A 23,673-nucleotide genomic window follows, 5' to 3' on the forward strand; every position below is an offset into this window, starting at 1 on the left:
ATGAACCCCTTTGGTTCCACATTGAGTATAACATGCATGCTTTAATGCGTGTACAGACTGATTTTACTGTTGTGGGTTTAGTAACACTTTAATCTGAGGGCTCTGTTAATTTGGTTGATTTGCTCAAATTGCTGTCAAATCCCTTCATGCACTTTCCATGATTGTTCTAGGGAAGATGGTAGCCTCCTTTTCGAGGTGGTTCTGTTAGCCCAGTTTTATTCCAGATCCCTCCAATGGAATGTGTTAGACTCATGGTACAGGAGGTATTTTGACTGGTGGATTGCTTTACTGATGCTGGAGATAAGAAAATAATTCCTTTCTCTATCCTGGAGGGTTCTGACAACAGATCCAATATCTTGAAATTGAGGGTCATTCACCCTGCCCTGCTTCAATGGTCAGAGGGTTCAGTTAGACAACACCACAGCGGTAGCGTATATAAATAATCAAGGAGATACCAGTAGTCAGATGGCCCAGGAAAATTGGACTTCATTGTCTGCTGTCTACATTTAAGGTGTGAATAATTGGCAGGAGGATTTTCTCAGCTGTCAACAACTTTCTCAGGGGGAGTGGGCTCTTCACCCAGAAGTCTTTTGATGTATTCTGTCAATGATGGGAATCCCAGATGTGTTTTTTCTGGCATCCAGGTTTAGTACAAAACTGGACAGGTTTGTCTCCTGGGTGTTTGGTGAAAGCTTTGGTGACACCATGGGACCAGTTCTCCCTAGTCTTTGCCTTCCTGTCATTACAGCTTTTACCATATCTGCTTCAGAGGATCCAAGAGGAAGAAATTCTAGTAATTTGTATCACCCTGGCCTGGCCCAAGGGAGCTTGCTACTCCAACAATGTGAAAGATGAACCCTGTACTTTCCCAGACCAACCTAACCAACCATTGCAAGGTTCAATTTTCCATCCTTCTTTGTAGTTGCTGCCTTTAACAGTAATAGGGCATCTCTGACTTGGTCCTTCCTACCCTGCTGCGCTAGGAAGGCAACATCAAGGAGATTTACAAGAAGACTTGGAAGCCATTTAGTGGCAGAAAAAAAAGTACCGTGCTTAACTAGCGCAATAACACATTGACCCTGATCTCAGATTTACCTCTTTTGTGATTAGTAGTACCCCACATTACCACTAAGGCCTTACAAAGTGATTTTTTTCCCCTTCTCTTTTTGATTAATTCCCTCTTGCCCCCCCTCCTTCCATGCTTTCTCACCTATCATACCCCACCTGTCTTACCCTACCTATCTTACCCTTCCCCTCTCTACCCTGCCTCTAGAGTTTTCCAAACACAAAATCTCAGGTCTGTAAGTGCTATCCACAACTATGGAGAACTCAGGACCGTATTGTGAATACTGAATCTTTCTTGTTCCACTGTAAAGCTCCTTTTCCATTTTGTGCCATGGTAGACTTTGTAACTGCCGTGCCTTATGTTTTTGGAAGATTTTCAATAATTCAATAAAATTTTATTGTTTAAGAAAAAAGCACTTCAGAGGATATCTTTGGATTCGATGTGAATCCTGCAATAAAAACTGGAATTCTGCTCTTAACTATTATTTTAGTGTAGAGAAAAGTGGAATCCTTTTAGATTTGGTTGTAGTATGTGTTGTCCAAATAATAGTTGCTTTTGCCACATCCCACTAACATTAGTTGGGTGTGTTCCCCTAAATAGTGTACCTCAAAAACCACTAAAAGAGCAAGGGGAACATATGCACACATATGTCAAAAATGTTTATGATCAAAAACCTTATACCAATATACAACCCCCCCTCATCCCTATTATAATTAAAAAATAATTGTCTAAAAATTCTCCTGGAGACTATTCGGTTAGTGATACCATGACGCATGTTTTCAGGAGGGAATACATATTTATTTGTATATCTCCTGGATTCATGCTAAACTGGACACCCATATGTACAAGAGAAATTGACAGCTATGTAGACTAATCTGCACACCAAGGCAATTTAACATTTCCCCGTTATGACGGTAAAAGCTCAATAAATGCTTGGATCCATGTAACATGGATGTTCCGTTCAGTGGGAAGATTCACAGCCATGTACTTCCATTCAGTAATATGGGAGGTAAGTAATATTGTATGTTGTAACATCCATATATTGTCTGCAGATATGGTGATAAAGAGAGGGAAGCTTCAAATATATATGTATTCCATCCTGGATACATGCCCCATGGTATAACTGATTAGTCTCCCAAGAAAATATTTAGACAATTGTCTCAATTTAATAAAGGAGGGAGGGTGCTTTGGCAAGGCGTATCTCTTTTTGATAATATACTTTCCTAATATTTGAGTGCACAGATGCTCTCCTTATTCTTTCTTTAGTGGTTTTTGTTGTATGTGTTGGGCTCTGTAAAGAGCTGAGCTTTGGTCACTTTTGTCTGGACAGTGGCAAGAATGCCAACCAATATTATCTGAATGTTATGGCAGACTTTATAGCCATGTGATGTACAGTTTACACCAGAAATGCCATAGATGTGTAAACCAGACAATGGCATTAGCAGCTGTGGCATGTGAATATTTGACACGAGCATTGGATTTTATGTGATAAAAGAATGTAAAGAATGTATACACATTTGTGTGTGTGAGATTATCTATCTATCTATCTATCTATCTATCTATCTATCTATCTATCTATCTATCTATCTATCTATCTATCGCACACTATGTTACCAAAAGTAATGGGACACCCCTCCAAATCTTTGGATTTAGGTGTTCCAATCACCTCTATGGCCACAGGTGTATAAAATCAAGCACCTAGGCATGCAGACTGCTACCAACATTTGTGAAAGAATGGGTCGCTCTCAGGAGCTCAGTGAATTCAAGCATGGTAGTGTGATAGGTTGCCACCTGTGCAATAAGTCCATCCGTGAAATTTCCTCGCTACTAAATATTCCACGATCAACTGTTAGTGGTATTATAACGAAGTGGAAGCAACTGGGAACAACAGCAACTCCGCCACAAAGTGGTAGGCCACATAAAATGTCAGAGCAGGGTCAGTGCATGCTGAAGCACACAGTGCACAGAAGTCATCAACTGTCTGTAGTCAGTAGCTAAAGACCTCTAAACTTGGTGGCCATTAGCACAACATTTCGTAGAGAGCTTCATGGAATGGGTTTCCATGGCTGAGCAGCTGCATCCAAGCCATACACCACCAAGTGCAATGCAAAGCATCAGTTTCAGTGGCATAAAGCACACCGCCACTGACTCTCTAAGGCAGTGGAGACTTGTTCTCTGGAGTGAAAAATCCCTTTTCCCTGTCTGGCAATTTAATGTATGTGTATGGGTTTGGCGGTTGCCAGGAGAACGGTACTTGCCTGACTGCATTGTGCCAAGTGTAAAGTTTGGTGGCAGGAGGATTATGCTGTGGGGCTGTTTTTCAGTGGTTGGGCTTGGCCCTTAGTTCCAGTGAAGAGATCTTTTAAAATGTCAGCTTTCCAAAACATTTTGCACAATTTCACGCACCCAACTTTATGGGAACAATTTGGGGATGGCTCCTTCCTGTTCCAACATGACTGCACACCAGTGCGCAAAGCAAGGTCCATAAAGACATGGATAAGCGAGTTTGGGGTGAAGGAACTTGACTGGTCTACACAGAGTCCTGACCTCAACCCGATAGAGCTCCCTTGGGATGAATTGCAGTGGAGAGTGTGAGCCAGGACTTCTCTTGCGACATCAGTGTGCGCTTCTGGAAGAATGGTCAAACATTCCCATAGACACACTCCTAAAACTGGTGGATAGCCTTCCCAGATGAGTTGACACTGTTATAGCTGTAAAGGGTGGGCCAACTCAATATTGAACCCTAGGGACTAAGACTGGGATGCCATTGAATGGTTTTGTTTGTTGGGAAGACAGGTGTTGGACCTTTTCAGTCGTAACCTGATTTGCTTTAAAAACTGCTGTAGATTTTCAGTTCAATCACATTACTGATTATATGTGTAAAAATTGGACATATCAATTGTGTACTGAAACATGTTTGCTTTTCCCACCAGCTTCCTGTTCCCGCAAGGACAGGGACACACGTGCACAGCATACTTGGCGAGTCTCTCCTGATCTGAAAATGCTGAAGAGGTACAAGTCCCAGGTGCTTGAGGTGCGCAGCAAACTATCTGCTGTGAAGAGCCAGTTATGTGATGTCAGGAGTAGCAGTGCTAGTGAAGGCCAGCTGAGCACTGCCGGAGACCTGGACTCACTGGACTCACTTGCAGTAGGCAGTGGAGAAGGCTGCAGTAAGTTACAAGAGCTGGGCATGGAGTTGCTCCGGAAATCCTCTCTTGCGAGCTGTTATGTGAGAAACAGTAAGTCTAAAAAAGCCATTTGAAATGTAGTTTTCCCTACAGAATACATTTCTTTGGGAAGTCTTTCAATTGTTCACCTTGCTGTGATAGTTAAAAGTGCATTGCACGCCATAAACTAGTTTTTATAGTTTTGGATAGAATGAGAAATTATTGGAATTCCTGCCTAGTTTCTACTGCTAATTTTTAATCTCTGTTAGACTGATTTATTTTCACTTCCTGTCCTATTAACAATGTTTTATCACACAGGAAGTGAGGGAAAATCCGCAACAAGGACATAAATACAAATATGACCGGTTCTAGCCTTCCCGTACTCTCATAAAAGAAATAACCACATCCCCGCTGCCCTATAGCAGATATACTGCTACAGGGCGGCAGGGGTGCACAAAATCGTGTATATATACGTGATTTGTTGTTTCCGGGTATTGGTGTCACTGGGGATGTCAGTGATACCAAGTCAGTCCCCCCCAGTGTCAGAATGTCTGCCGCAGTCCTGTTATAAGTCGCTGAACTTTTTTTTACATTTTTTACTGGACATGTTTAATAACAAAAAGTCAGAAATACTGTTTTTTTTTTTTTTCTCAAAATTGTCAGGTTTTTTTTTTTTTCATACTGCAAAAAATAAAAGCACAGGCGAACAAATACAACCAAAAGAAAGCTCAATTAGTGGGAAAAAAGGACGTAAATTTCACTTGGGTGCAGCGTTGCATCACCGCGCAATTGAAAGTTAAAGGTATGCATCGCTGTAACGTAAAAAAAAAGGCCTGGTCAGGAAGGGGGGTAAATCCTCAGGAGGGCAAGTAGTTAATACAATCTGTGTTGTGATGGTGGAATTCCCCTTACTTCCTGTGTGGGAGGGAATAATCTTTCTCAAATCAAATCCATGCAAAAAATAAGTAAAAGATTTGGTTGGTCATACATCTCTTTTTATTGTTTAGTTTGTTTTATTCCTGACCATAATGAGGTCAGGAAAGAAAATGGATGCTGCACTTATGTTTCTTGTCCTTTTTGAAGATTTGTGTATTTGGGACATTTAACTCCTGTTTCCTTCCAGTAATTTTTACATTTTTGGTGCAGATTGGAGGGTCCATAGAGTAGAGCAGGCTGTATCCCTGCCTGCTCTGCATATGCAGAGTGGATATGGACCTGACATCCGCCCACTCCGCTCATTGTGGCCCGTGACAGATTACCAAGTCACTTAAGTAGCCCACTCTCTTAAAAAGGTTAGGCACCCCTGCATTAAGGAAAGGGTTCCTCCTTTCCCTATCAGAGCCTGTTCTACCAGAGCTGATGGTGTCTCTTGGACTTTCCAGCATTAAGCATCTGCTTCCCAGAATTGCAAGGCTGCCACCTGGTCCTCGGTTCACCTGTTCACCAAGTGTTATCAGGTGGATGTTCATGATTTGACTGATGGTGAGCTTCAGCTGCAAGGTGCTTCAAGCTGTTATCTGAGTGTTTTTGCGGGCCTGTTAGCAGTTCTGTTTTGCCATTTTGTTGCCTGACCCTCAGTTTATTGCTTGGGTAGGTCCCATGGTCTCGTATCCTGTTCTGTACAGTTCAGAACACAGGCCCCTCCTCTCTGTAACTTGCTTACTCCTTATTGCTTGCTCAAAGAAAAAAAAAAAACCTGTAGTCCTACAAAGTTGGCAGGGTTACATGGTTCACTTTGTGTGGCCCCAGCAAGTTTTATATCCATTTGTTCAAGCACCTGGAGGCAGCTGCATATAACCTTTAGTCTATGAGTACAAGTCCTGTGTTCTGTACTGTACCTCAAGGTAAGGCATTTACTGGAAAAACTAAATTCCTATATTTCCAGTTATTTATATCAAACAGACATGTAGTGCTCCCAGGAAAAAAAATAAAGCATTCAGAACATCTACCCATGGATAGGAAAGTCTAGTGCACTTTCCATGGGTGTTCTGAACCAGCTAAGCTGTGTAAAAATCCAGTTATTGAAGCATTTATTTCCTTCTTTTGTGGGATATTATTTTTATATACAGTTAGGTCCTTATATATATTTGGACACGAGCACAATTTTCATACTTTTGGCTCTGTATGCCACCAGAATAAATTAACACAAAACAATCCAAAAGAATTGGAAGTGGAGATTTTCAGCTTTAATTCAAGGGGTTGAACATAAATATCAAGTACAAATTTTAGGAACTGCTCCATTTTTATACACAGTCCCTTCATTTTCTATGGGTGAATGGGTTTTTCTTTACCATAGAGAGAATCCTGCAATCATCCACCACTGTTGTCTTCCGTGGACGTCCATGCCTTTTTATGTTGCTGAGATCACCAGTGCGTTCTTCTTTCCTCAGAATGTACCAAACTGTTGATTTGGCCACTCCTAATGTTGCTGCTATCTCTCTGATGGATTTGTTTAGTTTTTGAAGCCTTACAATGGCCTGTTTCACTTGCGTGGACAGCTCCTTTGAACACATGATGTAGGTTCACAGCAATAGATTCCAAATGCAAATACCACACTTAGAATCAACTCCAGACCTTTTACCTGCTTAATTGATGAAGAAATAATGGGGTAGCCCACACCTAGCCATGAAACAACTTTTGATTAAATTTGACAGTTCAGTTAAAAGAGAAGTTTGGGGTTCCCCCCCAAATTATACTTGGGTGTATGTAGCATCGGTCCCCCACCAGCTCTAAGTGTGAGAACTCAGCGACCACATGATCGCTCAGTTCGCACCGCCACTGTGAGCAAGAGCGGTGACTGTCAGTCACCGCTGTCTGCTCTGAAACCCCCCCCCAACCGGGCTCACTGTAGCACTCAGCTGAGGAGGGGGTGGCTCAGGCTCTAGGCAGCTCGCTGAGAGGCTGAGCCAGGTGTCGCTCCAGACTCTGGGGTGGATCCTGTCTTAAGTGATGTCAGCTGACAGCGCGCTCCAGCCTGCTGTCTGCTGATAATGGGTCACAAGTGTGCAGAACGAACTGAATTCCTGTGATCCACAGGAGAAATACAGCCAAAAGAGCTTTTGCTGTACTTCTCCTTTTAAGTTTACATCACACGTTCTATTCTTCTTGTAGAATCTGTGTACAGTTATATTTTAACTGGAAACCGGTTTATTGGATACTCTGTCGAGAGGACTAAGTGATTGATAGATATTGAGGCCTTACAGGAGAAATATTGCCAAATATTTGATACAGAGTTTTTATTTAATCTTAAAAAAAAATTTGATTTGTTTGTAGGTACCAGTAAGAAATGTAATTCCCCAAAGCATTCTAGATCCAGCGAAAGAGCAGGGAGTCTGTCTCTGAGGAGAGCATTAGACTGTGGAGATAGTGTTCATCGTGTGAAAGGAGAAGGTCAAGTCCCTTCAGAAGGTAATTTACACAACTCGCATGATTTGCTTTCTTATGTTCCTTGGTTATGCAGGTAATTATGGATGTGGTACTTAAACTTATTTTTAACAGACCAAAGACTGAAGGTGCCTACAGACATTTATTTTTAACAGACCAAAGACTGAAGGTGCCTACAGACATCAGAGAACACTCATATGGGTGTAAGCACTTTCTAATCATCACCCTACCAGAGCTTTATTGGGAGATGGTGTTTTTCCATCAGCCATTTTGACAGACAGACAGACAAAGTTTGTCCTCTCCATAGGCAGAGCATACAGCGTCACTCACTGATCTTGAAACATGTTGGTCTAATTTCTAGTCTTTGGTGCTCTACTTATACTGATGACAGTTATGAATATTCAGATGACTGCGTGCAAATTATGGAGTGCAGGCCTGCTAATGTCATTCCTTCACCAGTGAATGTTCCTGCCTTTCATGAAATTCGTTTAATATCTGGCTATTGAAATTTTAATTCATTACTATACAGGATTGTTTGCTGTGCACCATCAAGTTGTAATTAAAGCTTTTTTTTTTTCCCCCTTAAAAGAGAAGTGTGCGATCACGTGGCCGCTAATTGCTGAGTTATCACAGCTGCTCTGAGCAGAGAAAGGTGACTGTCAGTCATTGCTGGCTGCTCTGCCCCCACACCCCAGCGCTCACTTGAGCTCTGGGCTGTGGAGGGTGAGGGAGTGGTTGGCTCAGGCTCTCAGCAGCTCGTTGAGAGGCTGAGCCAGGTGCCACTCCAGATTCTGGAGTGGATCCCGACTTTGAAGTCCGGATCTTTCCCCATCGTGGACTGGCTGAGTGATGTCAGCCAACAGCAGGCTTCAGCCTGCTATCAGCTGACAACGGGTCTAAGGAGTGCGGAATGAACTGCACTCTTGTGATCCACAGGAGAAGTACAGCCAGAAGAGCTTTGACTGTACATCTCCTTTTTAATAATGACTTGTTTTCTGAGTTCTTTTTTTATCCTGAAATACCAAGGGAAATTAACTGTTTTGGAGATCAATCACCTTAAAAATTATAATACACACTATTTTAGTTGTGTCATATTAAAGCGTATGTAAACCCAATATTTCATGTTCCTGATATGTGCCTGTTGTAGCCTGTATTTGTATGAAAAGGTATGCTGTTTTCTTTGTATTGCTTCCTTTGTGTGAAAACACTGGTGTTCCTGCCAGTCCCTTTGCTTTCCTATCAAAAACTAACCACATTAGGCATGAGAGCACAGCATGGTCAGTTCTCTAGCTATGCTAGGAACTCTGTGTGCTCTCCTCCAATGATCAGGCTCACAGGCCACTCCCATGTCCCCATTTATAATGTTTCTATATCTATACACACATGTTTTGCCTTTCATTTATAATTTAAACTGAATGGGTTGTTCTACAAGGTGAGGGTTTATATATACTTCTATTTTACTAGAAAATCTCCACATACAAGCATAATCATTACAATGTAATTTTGGCTTAAATTTGATGTAATTTTTTTTTTTGGACATATTCTTGTTTGATACTTCTCAAACAGGGCTGTTAATTTTTGCCCCCATTACTCTGGATAGCAGACCCCATAGTCAGATGCTGGAACACCCCATGCCTACATTGACTGATCATGAAGGACATCATTAAAGCGGAGTTCCACTCACGCTGTCAAAAAATAAGTCAGCAGCTACAAAAACTGTAGCTGCTGACTTTAAAAAAAAAAAAAACAGCCACTTACCTGTCCCTCGGTCCCGTTGTGTGTCCCCCACAGCTCGTTTCACCGGCCGTCCTGTATTCCAGGAGGCCGGCGTCTTCAGTGTGGGCACCCGGCTGTGATAGCTTGCGGCTTCACATCCGGGCACCCATTGCGCATGCGCGAGTAGCGCTGCACTTCATGAATGGTCCTGTAGTCTTCTGGGACCTGTCACGTGTCCCAAAAGACTACAGGGAGGGAGGGAGGACACCTACTGTTTCCAATCACCTAGGCGATCGGACCGGAAATGGGAGCGGTACCTGTCAAATTCGGGTACCCGCTCCCCCCCCCCCCCCCCAAAGGTGCCAATCCTTAATGGGGAGTGGGGGAGCAGTCCTTAAAGAGGAACTTCCCCTTTTGGGTGGAGCTCCGTTTTAAAGTCCCTCACTGACCATCAGGAGAAAATCTTTTCATCTCATGCTTTCTTTCAGGCTGCTAACCTGCTTGGGGCAAGGACATTTTGTTCGTTTCATCCACACAAGCAATTGAATAAGATCTCATCATCTGTTTTTATCGTTTCGCTGCAAATGTTATTTGGTGTATTCAGCCCACCACCCCAAAGTTGCTTGTCAACCCACCACCCCAAAGTTGCTTGTCAACCCAATCCAGCCCCCATGGCAAATCTGTACATAGGACAACTTATTATAATTGTATTATAGTGTACCTTTACCAAAGCTAAACACCTCACAAGCCTCTGATGAAAGTGATAATTTCACAAAGTTGTGCCTTTATGGAAAAACTAGTGACATTGCTAAAAAACAAATCTCATATCTGATTTGGTATTTGCCACAAAAAAATGAATGGTCTTTCTATGCCTTACCCCCATGCTTTTTGGCAGACAGCTAACTTTGCTACTCGCCTTGATTCTCCAGAGTGAAGCATGATGGGTGGTGGCATCATTTGGCAGAGATACTTTCTTGCAGCAAGGAAAATGGGACACAGTAGTTAAAGCCAAATACAGGGCAGTTCTAGAGGAAAACACATTTGTTTACAACGGACCTGTGTAGATTCGCTTTTTATCAAGCAAACGACCCTAAACACAGACAAGCCTACAGTGGATTGTTTTAAAACAAAAATCCTAAATTCCAATTGAATAGATGTCTTGCATTTGATTCGGTTTTTCTATAACAGTCAGTTGCAAAACTTGAAAATTTCTGTTACCCAACAGTCCTTGTTTAACCTAGCAGTGCAGTTCTGCCAAGACTGCAGTTTACAGGATTGCATTATGAAAAGCTGATACAGATTTGACCCACAAATAATACAGGTAAAGGTGCCTTTATCAATTATTTGCTCAGCTCATTGGCTTAAGGGAGTGAATATTTATGCATTCAACAAATGTAAATACACACACACACACACACAACTCGAAAAAAAAAACCAAAACATCTTCATCCTTCAAGAATCATTCAATACCATTTCCCTGGACTCCACCCACCGGGACCATATCTTTCTGAATTTTTTTGCACACCCCCTTGCTTCATACATCTGAAGATCCACATTAACCATTTTTTTTCCATGCCCTCAAACCCAAAGTATTAGAACGTATCCAGTGTAACGCTATCCGCTTTCGTACATACAGGTGAAACTTGAAAAATTAGAATATCGTGCAAAAGTTCATTTATTTCAGTAATGCAACTTAAAAGGTGAAACTAATATATGAGATAGACTCATTACATGCAAAGCAAGATAGTTCAAGCCGTCATTTGTCATAATTGTGATGATTATGGCTTACAGCTCATGAAAACCCCAAATCCACAATCTCAGAAAATTAGAATACTGTGAAAAGGTGCAATATTCTAGGCTCAAAGTGTCCAACTCTATTCAGCTAATTAAGTCATAACACCTGCAAAAGGTTTCCTGAGCCTTTAAATGGTCTCTCAGTCTGGTTCAGTAGGAATCACAATCATGGGAAAGACTGCTGATCTTACAGTTGTGCAGGAAACCATCATTGACCCCCTCCATAAGGAGGGAAAGCCTCAAAAGGTAATTGCAAAAGAAGTTGGATGTTCCCAAAGTGCTGTATCAAAGCACATTAATAGAAAGTTATGTGGAAGGGAAAAGTGTGGAAGAAAAAGGTGCACAAGCAGCAGGGATGACTGCAGCCTGGAGAGGATTATGAGGAAAAGGCCATTCAAAAGTGTTGGGGACTTTCACAAGGAGTGGCCTGAGGCTGGAGTCAGTGCATCAAGAGCCACCACAAACAGACGGATCCTGGACATGGGCTTCAAATGTCGTATTCCTCTTGTCAAGCCGCTCTTGAACAACAAACCACGTCAGAAGCGTCTTACCTGGGCTAAAGAAAAACAGACCTGGTCTGTTGCTCAGTGGTCCAAAGTCCTCTTTTCTGATGAGAGCAACTTTTGCATCTCATTTGGAAACCAAGAACCCAGAGTATGGAGGAAGAATGGAGAGGCACACATTGCAAGATGCTGATAGTCCAGTGTGAAGTTTCCACAGTCTGTGTTGATTTGGGGAGCCATGTCATCTGCTGGTGTTGGTCCACTGTGCTTCATTAAGTCCAGGGTCAACGCAGCTGTCTACCAGAAGATTTTGGAGCACTTCATGCTTCCTTCCGCAGATGAGCTGTATGGGGATGCTCAATTTTGTTAATTTTTTGTGATGAACTTCTAAATGTACCCAATCTATCTCAAAATTTCACATAATCTAATCCATCCACCTAATCTGATATAGTGATAATTAAATAATGAATCACCCAAACAATATATAATCAGAAATATTCAAACAATGAAAAATGAAAAAAATGAAAAAATATATTCAACCAATGAAAATAAAAAAATAAAATAACAAAAAATAAATGTCCAAGTCCCCAAAAGAAAGTTCTTTTATGTGTTCCGTGAGGCAAAACGATCCTAAGACTCCTTGATATCCTCAAAGGAAAAGAAAAAAATCATAGTGTAATACCCTAATATAAGTAAAAAACACTTCACTCTGTGCCAACTCAAATCACATCAAAAAAACAGTGAGAAATCAATAAAGTAAAAATAAACGTGAGAAATCGTGATCACTCCAATCACAAGTGAAAGGTGATACTAGATACCAGTACCCTTATTACTCCAGCCAAAAATTGATGCTAAATACCATTACCCTCTTAGAATATATTCAGGCATATATTGTAACACAGGAAAGGTATTTCTCCATCTTCCTTATCTCGGGGTGTTCCTCATATAGATAAAGAAAGGCTCTTTCAGGCAGATTCCATAAAAAGATACAAATTTTAATCCACACTTACATGTAAAAAAACGATATCCAGCTCTCAGTACTGAACATTGCAATCTCAGGTTGAAAACCAATAGTTTCCAACCGAAAAAATGGCCGCGGCGACACTTCCGGTTAGCCTGCGTGCGTAATGACGTCACTCCCCTAACTCCCCTAAAATATATTTTTTCATCTGAAGTCCGGAAGTGACGAAACGCGTTAGGGGAGTGACGTCATTACGCACGCACGCTAACCGGAAGTGTCGCCGCGGCCATTTTGTCGGTTGGAAACTATTGGTTTTCAACCTGAGATTGCAATGTTCAGTACTGAGAGCTGGATATCGTTTTTTTACATGTAAGTGTGGATTAAAATTTGTATCTTTTTATGGAATCTGCCTGAAAGAGCCTTTCTTTATCTATATGAGGAACACCCCGAGTTAAGGAAGATGGAGAAATACCTTTCCTGTGTTACAATATATGCCTGAATATATTCTAAGAGGGTAATGGTATTTAGCATCAATTTTTGGCTGGAGTAATAAGGGTACTGGTATCTAGTATCACCTTTCACTTGTGATTGGAGTGATCACGATTTCTCACGTTTATTTTTACTTTATTGATTTCTCACTGTTTTTTTGATGTGATTTGAGTTGGCACAGAGTGAAGTGTTTTTTACTTATATTAGGGTATTACACTATGATTTTTTTCTTTTCCTTTGAGGATATCAAGGAGTCTTAGGATCGTTTTGCCTCACGGAACACATAAAAGAACTTTCTTTTGGGGACTTGGACATTTATTTATTTTTTGTTATTTTATTTTTTATTTTCATTGGTTGAATATATTTTTTCATTTTTTCATTTTTTTCATTTTTCATTGGTTGAATATTTCTGATTATATATTGTTTGGGTGATTCATTATTTAATTATCACTATATCAGATTAGGTGGATGGATTGGATTATGTGAAATTTTGAGATAGATTGGGTACATTTAGAAGTTCATCACAAAAAATTAACAAAATTGATTATTCACTTCCTAGGGAGGAAGTAGTGTTTTTGTGTGGTTATTTAGGAGCTTTTTGATTGATTGTATGGGGATGCTGACTTCATTTTCCAGCAGGACTTGGCACCTGCCCACACCGCCAAAAGCACCAAAACCTGGTTCAATGACCATGGGATTACTGTGCTTGATTGGCCAGCAAACTCGCCTGACCTGAACCCCATAGATAATCTATGGGGCATTGCCAAGAGAAAGATGAGACATGAGACCGAACAATGCAGAAGAGTTGAAGGCCGCTATTGAAGCATCCTAGATTTTTCAATAAAACCTCAGCAGTGCCACAGGCTGATAGCTTCCATGCCACGCCGCAGTAATTGCAGCAAAAGGGGCCCAAACAAAGTACTGAGTACATATACATGCTTATACTTTTCGGAGGTCCGATATTGTTCTATGTACAATCCTTGTTTTATTGATTACATGTAATATTCTAATTTACTGAGATTGTGGATTTGGGGTTTTCATGAGCTGTAAGCCAAAATCATCACAATTATGACAAATCACGGCTTGAACTATCTTGCTTTGCATGTAATGAGTCTATCTCCTTTATTAGTTTCACCTTTTAAGTTGCATTACTGAAACAAATGAACTTTTGCACGATATTCAAATTTCATATTTTCGAGTTTCACCTGTATATGTCTGAAGGCTAAACTTTTTTTTTTTTTTTTTTTTAGTAGAGCAGGATTAGAAACACCTGTCATGGCTAAGTTGCTGTCTGTGCCCCTTCGCCTTCTTGATTTTGTCTTGTTTACCTTTATCACTGAATGCGAAAGCAAATCCCAAATTTTGGGTTGTCACCAGAACAGGAATAGAGGGGATATCTTCCAGTGGGGACACAAGGGATTCCGTCACTTTGAAGGGATTTGCTCTCCTGTCATTTATTGGACAGGAAGTGAGAGAAAATCTACTCATGTGAAACAGAGGGCAAAAAAAAAATCTGACAGAGATCATGACCATTCCTTAGTCTATCTAGAATAATAATAAAAAAAAAATGTTTTGCGTTTAGTTCTGTTTTAATTGTGTTTATGTAAATTCCAATTACATTTAAAGTGTGGCTAAAGGTTTTGTTTTTGTTCAATTTTGGACAGAGTTTAGATGCATTAGGTTTTTATTGCTTGCATTGTTCCCATTAGGGAGATTCTGTTTCAACTACTTGTCCAAGGGACTAAACTGGGGTCACAATCTACTTGTCTCTCATGACAATCTACTTGTTCTGATTAAAAAAAAAAATGTAATTTTAACCAAAACTGCGTTTAACTCTGGGGTGCTTTTAGGATTATCTGGGGCTTTTAAAAATGAAAGGGGCTTTATGGCGGCTTAAACTTTTTAAATGTTTTTAATATTTTGCTGTTTATCTCCTCACCTCCCTGCCTGTCTCCAGCACCGTACCCGGGGACTAGCAGTGAGGGGAGATTGCTGGTTCAATGCAGGCCTCCTGAAGACTGTCGACTGTCAGTGTACTCTGTCTGTACATTGTACATCATACAGTGTACGGTCAGTTTCACACTGACAGAATCAATGAACTACCAGAGCGCTGAACAGCGCCATAGTAGTTCATTGAGGACTACAAGCGGACATCCACAAAGGATGTCTATACTTGTAGTTGGTTCATTCACAGAACTCTGTGAATGGATGACGTGACCGCACTCTTTTCAAAAAGTGACGGCAGGTGTGGGCAACTGCTCCCCGTACTGCTGTCACACAGAGGGATTGGAAAGCCGAGTCGCTGCAGGAGCAGGAATATGTTACACCCTAAACACAGGTGGAACATGTAACATGTTTCTGAAGGTGAACCTATTCTTTATCCTTGCCAGAGCCCGTTTTGCCTTTTCGCACACAAAAATTAATTTTAGGCCTAAAGATTACATAAACCGCAGAAAATATTCTATATTTTCTGAAAGCAGACACCCTAGAGAATAAAATAATAGATGTTACCACAAAGGTCTAGGAAATGCAAAATTTTAGTAAAAAACACACTTAAGTTAATTTTAGGGCACAAGAAGACAATAAATTACCCAATTTTTTCAGTAAAATATAGAAGATGAAGTTGCACTGAGTAAATAGATACCCAACATGTCAAACCTTTAATTTGCATGCGCTCGTGAAATGGTGACAAACTTCAGTACCCTATATTTTTTATAGTAGACTCTTTTTAAACCCCCTTTAAGTCATCAGTTTAGAGTTACAGAGGAGGTCTTCTGATAGAATTATTGCTCTCATTCAGATGTGCATGGCGATATGCAACGTGCATCTGATTGAAATATATAAGTAGTGCGGCAGTTGTTTTTTGGTGTTTAGGTTACACCTATCTAGTGCTGGCTGCATAATGTCTTCAGGGATTAGCGCAGGAGTCTTTTCATATTTTTTATTTTTTCTATGCAACGTACATCGCAGTTGATGTTTTAATGCATAGGGCACCTTGATGTGTGCGTTTAAGTTTGTATGTGTGTATATGCGTGGGTGAGGAGGGGCTCAAAATATTTTTTGGGTGGAGGGGTTTTGTATGTGCTTTGGTGTAACTTTGTAATTTTTTTACAATTAAAAAAAATGTTTTTATTTAACTTTTTTTTCCATCACGTAGAGGTAAGGGAGGGACCCTACATGTCTCTCCTGTGCTCCACTGAATGTAATGTATTGCTCCCTTCAAAAAAGGTTTACAGCTTGCAAGAAGACCCTCTCATTCTGCTATGTGGTGCCAGCAGAATTTCAAGTGTTTTTTGTTGTGTATACATATTAGGCCTCTTGCACACAGGGCTTAAAAAACCCAAATCCTGCTTTTACAGGTGTTGTCTTTTTTTATTTTTTCTTCAACCTGTAAAAACACCTCTGTGTGTCCATGCACACAGAGGCGTATTAGAAGAGGAGCATTTACAGGCTGAAAAAGAGAAAACAAAGCATGTTTAGGAGGGGTGCTTTCATCAGAAAAACTCTTGATACACCTAAATGCTAGACACATCTAGGCAAGTTTGAGTGTTAATGTATTCCAGTGGCCAGAATAAATTAATATTCTGGCCATTGGAATCCATTAATGTTCAAACGCTTGACACACCTAAGCGTGTTTTTAGTACGCAGCTTTTGGCGCATTTTTTTAATTAGCATTTCTTTTGCCACGAGCTCTAGCCCTGTGTGCATGAGACCTTAATGAGCAGTAAATGAAAATAGGCTACTCTGTAACTGCAGGCCTTAAAGTTCACAGTAGAAGTGCTGGAGGAGAAGGGGGCTGGGGGAGCAAATATATGTTTTTATTTTTAACGTGTATTTTGTAATGAACCATAATACTTTTGCAAGCACAGTGCTTATGTTGGAAAACTATGTGTTATATCTGTTAAGGCTGTAACAGTGGAGCCAAGAATGGTAGCAGACATGGATCACCAAGGTCTCTAAATAATGGGAGTCCTGAGGCGCCTTCTAGTTCTAAAGCAGATGACAGACAGGCCGAACTACTGAGTGCTGAAATACAAGCAATGTGCCTGGAAAAGACCAGAAAAATAGTCACATTGGGGTGAGTGGTTTTGTTTCTTGTTTGTTATAATCTGTGGAATTTAAAAATTGAAGCTGGGCTATTTTTGATGTACATGTAATATTAAACTTTTTATTTCTTCTTGCACTTGTGGTTATCTTAATTGTATAGTACAGGTCACAGAATTGGTATTCATAGACCATGGGTTATATGCTGCTGTCTTCAGTTGATTGGCGACTGGCAAAAACTTTTTTTTTTTTCCCTAGGGCTGCCCCTACTGCGTACCCATATAATTCTGCCCAGTTTGCAAGGGTCCAGTTTTTCCTAGTGTTTTTGGGTGATAGACGGTTCTCCTCCTGGAAGTATTTTTTTTTTTATTTTTAAACCATTGAGATTTTTTTTTTCATCTGAAACTTTTATAAACATTTGACTACGCGTCCTGTACTACCTGGTAGCTTCCAGATCAGTTACACTCTGGAAGTACCTCTGGGCCAGCATGTAATGTTTACTTTAGGTATTGGATTCTGTTTTTTGTGCTTACCTTGGCACGAAGTGGAGCATGCTAAGTTAGCTGCAGTGATACTATATACAAACTCGAAAAATTAGAATATCGTGCAAAAGTTAATTTATTTCAGTAATGCAACTTAAAAGGTGAAACTAATATATGAAATAGACTCATTACATGCAAAGCAAGATAGTTCAAGCCGTCATTTGTCATAATCTCAGAAAATTAGAATATTACATGCAATCAATAAAACAAGGATTGTACATAGAACAATATCGGACCTCTGAAAAGTATAAGCATGCATATGTATTCAGTACTTGGTTTGGGCCCCTTTTGCAGCAATTACTGCCTCAATGCGGCGTGGCATGGAAGCTATCAGCCTGTGGCACTGCTGAGGTGTTATTGAAAAATCTAGGATGCTTCAATAGCGGCCTTCAGCTCTTCTGCTTTGTTCGGTCTCATGTCTCTCATCTTTCTCTTGGCAATGCCCCATAGATTTTCTATGGGGTTCAGGTCAGGCGAGTTTGCTGGCCAATCAAGCACAGTAATTCCACGGTCATTGAACCAGGTTTTGGTGCTTTTGGTGGTGTAGGCAGGTGCCAAGTCCTGCTGGAAAATGAAGTCAGCATCCCCATACAGCTCGTCTGCAGAAGGAAGCATGAAGTGCTCCAAAATGTCCTGGTAGAAGGCTGTGTTGACCCTGGACTTAATGAAGCACAGTGGACCAACGCCAGCAGATGACATGGCTCCCCAAATCAACACAAACTGTGGAAACTTCACACATCTTGCAGTGTGTGCCTCTCCATTCTTCCTCCATACTCTGGGTCCTTGGTTTCCAAATGAGATGCAAAAGTTGCTCTCATCAGAAAAGAGGACCTTGGACCACTGAGCAACAGACCAGGTCTGTTTTTCTTTAGCCCAGGTAAGACGCTTCTGACGTTGTTTGTTGTTCAGGAGTGGCTTGACAAGAGGAATACGATATTTGAAGCCCATGTCCAGGATCCGTCTGTGTGTGGTGGCTTTTGATGCACTTTTGAATGGCCTTTTCCTGACAATCCTCTCCAGGCTGTGGTCATCCCTGCTGCTTGTGCACCTTTTTCTTCCACACTTTTCCCTTCCACATAACTTTCTATTAATGTGCTTTGATACAACACTTTGGGGACATTCAGCTTCTTTTGCAATTACCTTTTGAGACTTTCACTCCTTATGGTGGGTGTCAATGATGGTTTTCTGCACAACTGTCAGGTCAGCAGTCTTTCCCATGATTGTGATTCCTACTGAACCAGACTGAGAGACCATTTAAAGGCACAGGAACCCTTTGCAAGTGTTATGGCTTAATTAGCTGATTAGAGTTGGACACTTTGAGTCTAGAATATTGCACCTTTTCACAGTATTCTAATTTTCTGAGATTGTGGATTTGGGGTTTTCATGAGCTGTAAGCCATAATCATCACAATTATGACAAATGACGGCTTGAACTATCTTGTTTTGCATGTAATGAGTCTATCTCATATATTAATTTCACCTTTTAAGTTGCATTACTGAAATAAATGAACTTTTGCACAATATTCTAATTTTTCGAGTTTCACCTGTAGGTTCAGGACTGCAGTCCACACACCCTCCCTCCCTCCATTTTGTCTGTAGTGATTCAGTGAATGTTTTAAATTTGGTGATTTTTCCCTCCTATCTGGACTTAGTCGCAGAAGAATGAGGAAACTGCGCCACGCTTACCATATGATGCATTTTTACCCACTTCTTTTGCTGAGAGCTCGTATCTAGTAGTATCTTGCTGCATTCCCACAGTCATCTTCTACAGAGACAGAGTCACAGGTACTCCACCCTGGGTTATAGTGGCTTCTTCTTTAGACATTGCAGACCCACATCCATTCTACACTCCTGAACCATTAGAACCCACTTGGGGTCCCCTCATTAGCAATGGTTGATCACAGGCACAGGGGAGCAGGAACTTAAGAGCTGCATACCATGTGTTCTGCAGACGGCCTGCAGAAAACACAGAACACCACTCAGGGTGATGGCTGTTACCTTGTCCCAGAGCAATGTCCTATTCTGGCACCGCTCCCCTCATCTGACTTTGACTTTCTCTCAGGTGCACTCAATATGTGGCCCGTCTGATAAAAGCAGATATAATGTCTGTATTGTTTGGAAAAACGCTACACGTCCTCTTTTTTTCCCCCTGACTCTATCCAGGAATCAGAAGGATAACATCTGATACTTTAAAGATGTTTTAAAGGAAAGTATTCAAGAGATTGACTTTGGCGGGAAAGCAGCAGAGGATTTTTTTTCCCCCCAAAGCTTATAAGGTACATGGCTTTGCACCAAATGTTTTCCACTAGGGACATACGAAGTGAAAGTGTGCCTAACAGTCTTTTTGCCTAACAGCACCTCAATCTTCACAGCCAAAGCAGAACCCTATGGGTACTTGGAGATTGCCTAAGTCTAAAGACTTGTCCCTTACACACACAAGCTGATTTGTGCACTTGAGAATTAGCTATGCCCTTAAAAGTGTTCCACTCCTAAGTTTTTGCTCTTGTTTATCCTATGAAAAAGGATTAAAAAAAAAAAAATGGCCATGGACTCTACCATTTCAGTTCTCAAACACCTTACAGGTATTGAAGATGTTCCCTCTTTAAGAATTCTGTTGATATTGAAGCCCCCCCTAAAGACCTACATAAATTATCAAGGGGCACCAGAAGCCCATCAACCCTGAAAGAAAGAAGTCTAGTGCTCTCAGTGGCAGAATCTTGCATTACAGCTCTGTCGGCAGTCCACGTTCTGGGAGTGGACATTTGGCAAGTGTACTTTGTAATCTGCCACTGCCTAGACCCAGGGGAGTGGTCTCTGAGAGAGATTTTGAAAGGTCTCTGGATACAAAGGTGGGGGGGAAACCAGATGTCGACATCCTGGCTCCTGGTTTTAACAACATGCTTAACAAATTTGTAGCTAAGACCAGGGATCCCTCTAGCCTTTGCAGTGGATGCTCTATTGATTCATTGAACTCTACTCCAAACAGCCTATGCTTTACCTCTGTTGATCATCACTCGACCACTGTGCAGGATAGATGAGGAAGGGGTTATGGTGATTCTCTTGGCACCTAATTGGCTCAGGAGAACATGGTACACATGCACACAAGGTAGACCTGTATAGACTTCTGGTGGCTGAGCCTTGGCTTTTTTCCTAGTAGATCAGACTTACTGGCCCAAGGTCCCCTATTCCATCCTGCTTCTCAGACACTGGCTATAACGGTGTGACTGTTGAAACCCTAGTCCTAAATATTAGGGGTATTTCTTACTCAATCATTCCCCACTTTGCTCAGAGAATCACACATGGAAGTGACTACTAAACATTTTGAAATGCTTTCTGCGTAACTACCAATGAAAGGTATTACTAATAAAAGTATATAGACTGCAGCTCTCATTGATACTTATTCCCACAACTAAGTAGCTAATTTATATTCGTGCCACGCAGTCCCACCCACCAATTATTCATCCCAACCATTACTGGTAGTTTTTCAAACCAAGAGATAAATAAACAAAGCAAAAGCCCAGCATGAGGGAAATTATATAGAACACCTTGTATATAGATAAAATAATTTATTCCATATAACTTATTCCAAGTGCGCAAAATAACATACAATATAAAAAGCATAAAAAATAAAGTCCAACGTATTTTTACCATCACTCAAAGTGTCAGTGAAGAAATCAAGTGCAGAGATCCAACAATGTGACTTCCATGTGTTCCATCACCTTTCACTATAAACTCTCACCAGGAGAATTGGACCTATATGGGAAAGATAGGTCTATGTGTGTCTTTCTAAAGGAAAGAGGTGTTTATAATGTCCCACTGGCAATAGGACTTATCACCATGCTTTTTCTCCTTAAGATCCTTAATCCAGCTGAGACCATGTAAAAAAAAAAAGGCTTTTCCCTTTTACACACAGAGCAGCTCTAGAAAGAATGAGAATCTCGAATTAGGGCTCATTATCTAGCCTAGGTGGAGGAAAAACTTGGTGTAACGACCCAAGGTCTGGTCATCAAAAATAGTCAGTGAAAGCCTTTTGGGGTCTAACTCGAGGGTCAAATGAGAAACCCGGTTAACCTCAGCCAGTATCACCATCCAGCAGGACTGAAGAGAAGGACAGCACCACATCATATGCAAAAATACGCCTCAGCATACCATGTGCTCAAGAAGAGGGTGTAGAGAGGTAAATGGGCACCAACCTCTGTGGTGTATAATAGCCCATATGCAAAAATTTAAGTTGGAGAAAACATTCTCTGGCCGAGGTAATGGTGGTGACATAAGAAGTCAGACAATAGTCTCAGTTATCTTCAGTCAAGTTAAGGTTATTCGCCTTCTAGTTGTGAAAAGTTCTGGTAATGTTAGAGGCGTAAGCATAGGCAAAGATAGAGTGGGGATAATGGCTTAGTTAACACCCTTGAGGTGAATAAATGCTAAGGTAATCTTGATGTAGCTGTAAATATCTAAAGAACATCCAGTTTGGAAGTTCAAAAGTGTATTTAAGGTCAGCAAACGTGTGTAACTTACCAGCAATGACAATGTTTCAGACCCACCAACCCCCTAGCTGCCCAGACCTGAAGGTCTGGGACATTGTTCATATGCGAAATAGCTGGGTTGCCCTACAGAGGGATATGGGGAGAGAAAGTAGTGAGCGAGTGACACTTAGCTCTTCTATTCCAAGCAAAGATGATGGTTCGCATCAGACTGTTGACACCTGGGCGGGATTTCAGGCCCCAGGACACCAGGTTACTGAGGGTAGCATAAGAACCCATAATAGCCATTTCGGTTGTCTTGTGACTGAGAGAACCACAACCGAACTGTGACAAAAACCACCACCCAGTAGTGCACCTGAATATTCGGCAAGAATAACCCTCCCAGTGTAAGGGTAGCTGGAAGGGTTGAGAGGGCGAAACGGTTGAGAGGTATTTTTCCAGCCCATACGAAGGAGGTGACGTACTATTCAATCTACTAATAAAGGAAGCAGGGAGTAAAATGGGTTAGTTGCGAAAAAATAAAGAAACTTCAGGAGAAGCACCTTCTTTATAAGGTTTACCCTACCCACTGAAGTAAGAGAGAAGGATTTTCAGACCAAACATTTTTGAGAAAAAGCTTCAAGCAAGGTGAGCAGGTTCAGGTCAAAATAGTTTCCTAAAGGACCGCTAACCACTATTCCTAGATATTTAAACTCATTTTTTATTTTTTTTGTTTTTAAATCAGATATTTTTTATTTGAAAACCTAAAAGTTTCTAAAGTTATTTTATTTTTTGTTAAAAAACCAAAACACAAACAAAAAGGACAACCAGAAACAAAAAGAAAGAAAAAACAAAAGTAAGGTCTAACGAACAGGGCCCTCTGTTTCCTCTTGTACCAAATTGTATTGTAACTGTAATGTCTACCTTCATTTTGTAAAGCGTTGGCTGCGCAAACTGTTGGTGCTATAATAAATCCAGTATAATAATAAACACTGTCTGACAATGTGATATCATCAGAGTCTGTCACGTAAGGCATATTGTGTATTCTCAATATAGCTGGAATCATTACATACACCAGTAACCTGCTAAAAATTATCAGCAGAATAATAATTAAATGATGAATCACAAGAAAAAAATTATCAAAACTACACAAAATGGTGTCTTTGTAACTATCGGGCTCCTTTTCCTTCGGGCGATATTAACCATAAGGGGCAGTAAGTAAAACATTATACTAAGCTTATCATAATGGGTGTGGCTGCAAATGAGATTGGGAAAAGGACCAGAGTTATACAAGACCAGAGGACATTCCTCCACTCAATAGCCTATCCTTGATCCAGTGGAAGGGTGTCAGGCCATGGGTACCTAGCCAGACCTCCCATAGTTTCATGAATTTACCAATGCTATCTCTGTGATAATAGGTTAGTTTATCTCGTGATATTGTGTCATTTACCATCTTAACCCAGTCAGCTTGTGAGGGTGGTGTCGGAGATAGCCATTTTTGTGCAATGAGTTTCTTAGCCAAAAATAAGAGGACAGTACTGCCGT

General features: G+C 40.9%; 1 protein-coding gene across 4 annotated transcripts in view; it reads left to right on the forward strand.

The window, feature by feature from the left end:
* The window catches only part of TRIM37 (tripartite motif containing 37), a 208,325-nt gene that overhangs the window by 143,388 nt on the left and 41,264 nt on the right, over positions 1 to 23,673 (forward strand). For all 4 annotated transcript variants that reach the window (XM_089679183.1, XM_089679179.1, XM_089679181.1 and 1 more), the window contains exons 19-21: positions 4,000 to 4,305; positions 7,507 to 7,641; positions 16,987 to 17,158. In XM_089679183.1, coding sequence (XP_089535309.1) covers positions 4,000 to 4,305; positions 7,507 to 7,641; positions 16,987 to 17,158 — 613 coding nt within the window. The remainder of the gene's footprint in view (positions 1 to 3,999; positions 4,306 to 7,506; positions 7,642 to 16,986; positions 17,159 to 23,673) is intronic.

The sequence above is a fragment of the Staurois parvus genome, unplaced genomic scaffold (genome assembly GCF_062004578.1).
Source record: "Staurois parvus isolate SC_StPar_1 unplaced genomic scaffold, SC_StPar_1.0 ptg000220l, whole genome shotgun sequence".
Classification (NCBI taxonomy): domain Eukaryota; kingdom Metazoa; phylum Chordata; class Amphibia; order Anura; family Ranidae; genus Staurois; species Staurois parvus.